This window comes from Pundamilia nyererei, unplaced genomic scaffold (genome assembly GCF_000239375.1).
Source record: "Pundamilia nyererei isolate P.nyererei 1_Seehausen unplaced genomic scaffold, PunNye1.0 scaffold00037, whole genome shotgun sequence".
Classification (NCBI taxonomy): Eukaryota; Metazoa; Chordata; class Actinopteri; order Cichliformes; family Cichlidae; genus Pundamilia; species Pundamilia nyererei.
The window spans coordinates 3605483-3608122 of NW_005187438.1; the positions used below are offsets into that span (position 1 = coordinate 3605483).

General features: G+C 38.2%; 1 protein-coding gene across 1 annotated transcript in view; it reads left to right on the forward strand.

Moving 5' to 3' along the window:
• Positions 1–496: 496 nt before the first annotated feature.
• Positions 497–2640, forward strand: part of anxa13 (annexin A13) — a 9742-nt gene continuing 7598 nt past the window's right edge. The window contains exon 1 of the mRNA XM_005730460.1: positions 497–650. Within this exon, the coding sequence (XP_005730517.1) occupies positions 636–650 (15 nt within the window). The 5' untranslated portion in view covers positions 497–635. The remainder of the gene's footprint in view (positions 651–2640) is intronic.

A 2640-nucleotide genomic window follows, 5' to 3' on the forward strand; every position in this document is an offset into this window, starting at 1 on the left:
ATTTAATGACACTCCTAATTGGTGTTTGTTATGCATTTGTATATGACCAAGTACTATAAATGTGTTTAACATGCACACTGTCCCCAACTTGAAGGGGCATTAAAAGAAAAAAGTATATTCATACTAATTTTTTAAAATATTTTTGATAATGGTAAATGATCAGGCGCTAATCATGAAGTGAGCAGGAAGAGTAACTTCACTATAAATAATGACCATATAATCAATATTGGGGGGGTTGGTGCCCTATGCCTCTCTTCAGTACACGCTCCTGGTTGCTGTGTAATAAAATCCTCGTTTGTGCACCATATCTTCATACCGACTATTAAAAATATTTGTATATTGGCTAATTAAACTATTTAATCGGAAGAATTACTAATATGTTCTTATATAACGCAACATGTCTGGAGTGGATCTTTACAGTAAGCATGATTAAGTCAGACAGAAACCGGGGGAAGGGCTGTGGACGTTAACTGCGCACGTAACCGGGCCACGCTGTGCTCCGCGGTGACGTCACATTCCAGTATGTGCAGCTGAGTCGCAGTTTGGTCAGAAGAGGTCAAATATCCCCCAAACCCACCCAAAGGCTGCCAGTTCAACAAGAGATCAGCCGCTGCTGACGGATCATCTCCACGAAAATGGGCAACTGTCAAGTAGGCGTCATTCTCCTCCTAATCTCTCTGAGAAAAACACTGATTAAAGGCTAGATTAAAAAAAAAAAATCTCTTGGCTTCGCTGGTTCAAGTCTGTATGAGCCATACTTTCGGTTCGACCACCGCCAGGAATGACGGCTGGATTATGTCTTTGTAGGAGTTTAAAACATGTTTTATTTGCATCATTTTAGTCCGTATAATGCGAGCCGCCCTCCACTTTTAAGGCTTTACGCACAACCCATTTCATCATACGGAACCTCTATTATTGCGACTACACTGACGAGATAAAGAGCTGTGAATATAGATTCTCAGTTAGCGCTGTTTCTTTAAGGTTCAAGCGGTGTAAACGCTGCAAATGACACCGTCTGGGAGACGCCGTATCGGGGTTTACGCAAAGGAAAGGGCCACTCCTTTGCGGAATTTCATCACGGTCCCGTTACACTAGTTCTTTTTTTCTTTAATGAGTTCGACTGTGCGCAATGAAAGGATTTCACGGGAGGCTGTGGATCCTGTCCTATCACCATGTTATTAATCAGTACAAATGGTTGACACTACTCTTTTTATTTGAGTGAGCAAATACTACAGCTATACTTTTAATGATTCAGCGCTGGATGTAGAGAGAAGAGCGTGAGATGGATTGTTTTTGTCAACACTCGACCACTGGAAACGTACTAACCATACTAACCACTTCCTGTCTGCATTTTCCAGCCTGAAATGTAAAAAAAAAACTAACAAAAAAACAAGTACAATATATTTTCTGAATCCACAAAGGCTTATCTCAGTGAAAACATATTCTATCCACTGCAAAAGACCTCGACTTTAAAATCTCATCTGGAAATCAGGGACTTTTCAATATTAGTCATATTTAATATTATAGAAGGGCAGAATAGTCCAGGAGATGTCTTTCAGATGCTTCCTTATATACTGCTATAGGTAATATGGCTGGGCACATGGTTGTGAATAACTTGTGAACCTATAATATGTCAAACATTTTAAGGCAGAAAGAAAATTTCTGTGAGAAGTTTCAAAGTTCCTTTAAAAATGCTATTGATATATTTTAACTGGGAAAAGAAAAATAACTGGACTGATTAAAATGCAGAAAGAAGAATAGGTAGAATAAGGTTCAGTTATAAGGATACTTGCAAAGGAGATTTATTTCATATTTATTTATTTTATATGTAAGTATACAGGCTCTAATACATCCATAGACTCCGCCTGATATTTTGTTAAAAGTTGATTTGAGGTGAAGCTGAAGAATTCAAAACTCTCCACCTTTATTATTCCATCCACTTTGTGCAATGTAGCAGCACCACTGGCAGCAAAACAGCCCCAGCGCATGATGCTACCACCACCATGCATGACAGCTGGTACAGTGGTCGAAGGTTTGAAAGTCTCATCTTTACTCCTCTTGTCATTGTAACCAAAATAAGTCAGTCTTTGTCTCGTCTGACCATAAAAAATTTTTCCCAGAAGCTATTTGGCTCGTCCATTTATGGGGCTGGAAATTTCAGTTGATTTTGAAGATCTTGACTTCACATCTTAAGATTTGCTGAGTATTGTAAAACTCATTGCAATTATATTGTGATTTAATTGCAAATTATTATTATTATTAATAATAATTAATATTTTTGTTTGTGCCTTTCAAAACACTCAAGGTCACCTTACAACATAAAAATCAGGATGGATTATCACTGATGTGAAAATGAAAACAGATGAGTTTTGAGCTGAGATTTGAACTCTGTCAAAGACTCAAGCTGACAAAAGTGCAGCGATAATGGGTTCAGAAACAAGGTGCGGCACAGCTGAAAGCTTGAGCACCCGTGGTGTTAAATTTGAAATGAGGATCAGTCAGGAGATCAGCTGAAACTAAACAAGGGAAGGGGGCACAGGAAGGGGTCCTCAAAGTTAAACTTTGTCAGTATCTGTTTTATCCAGTATACAGTTATCTCACTTAAGTTATTTTTGTTTGCTTAGAAATGGACAAAAAAAA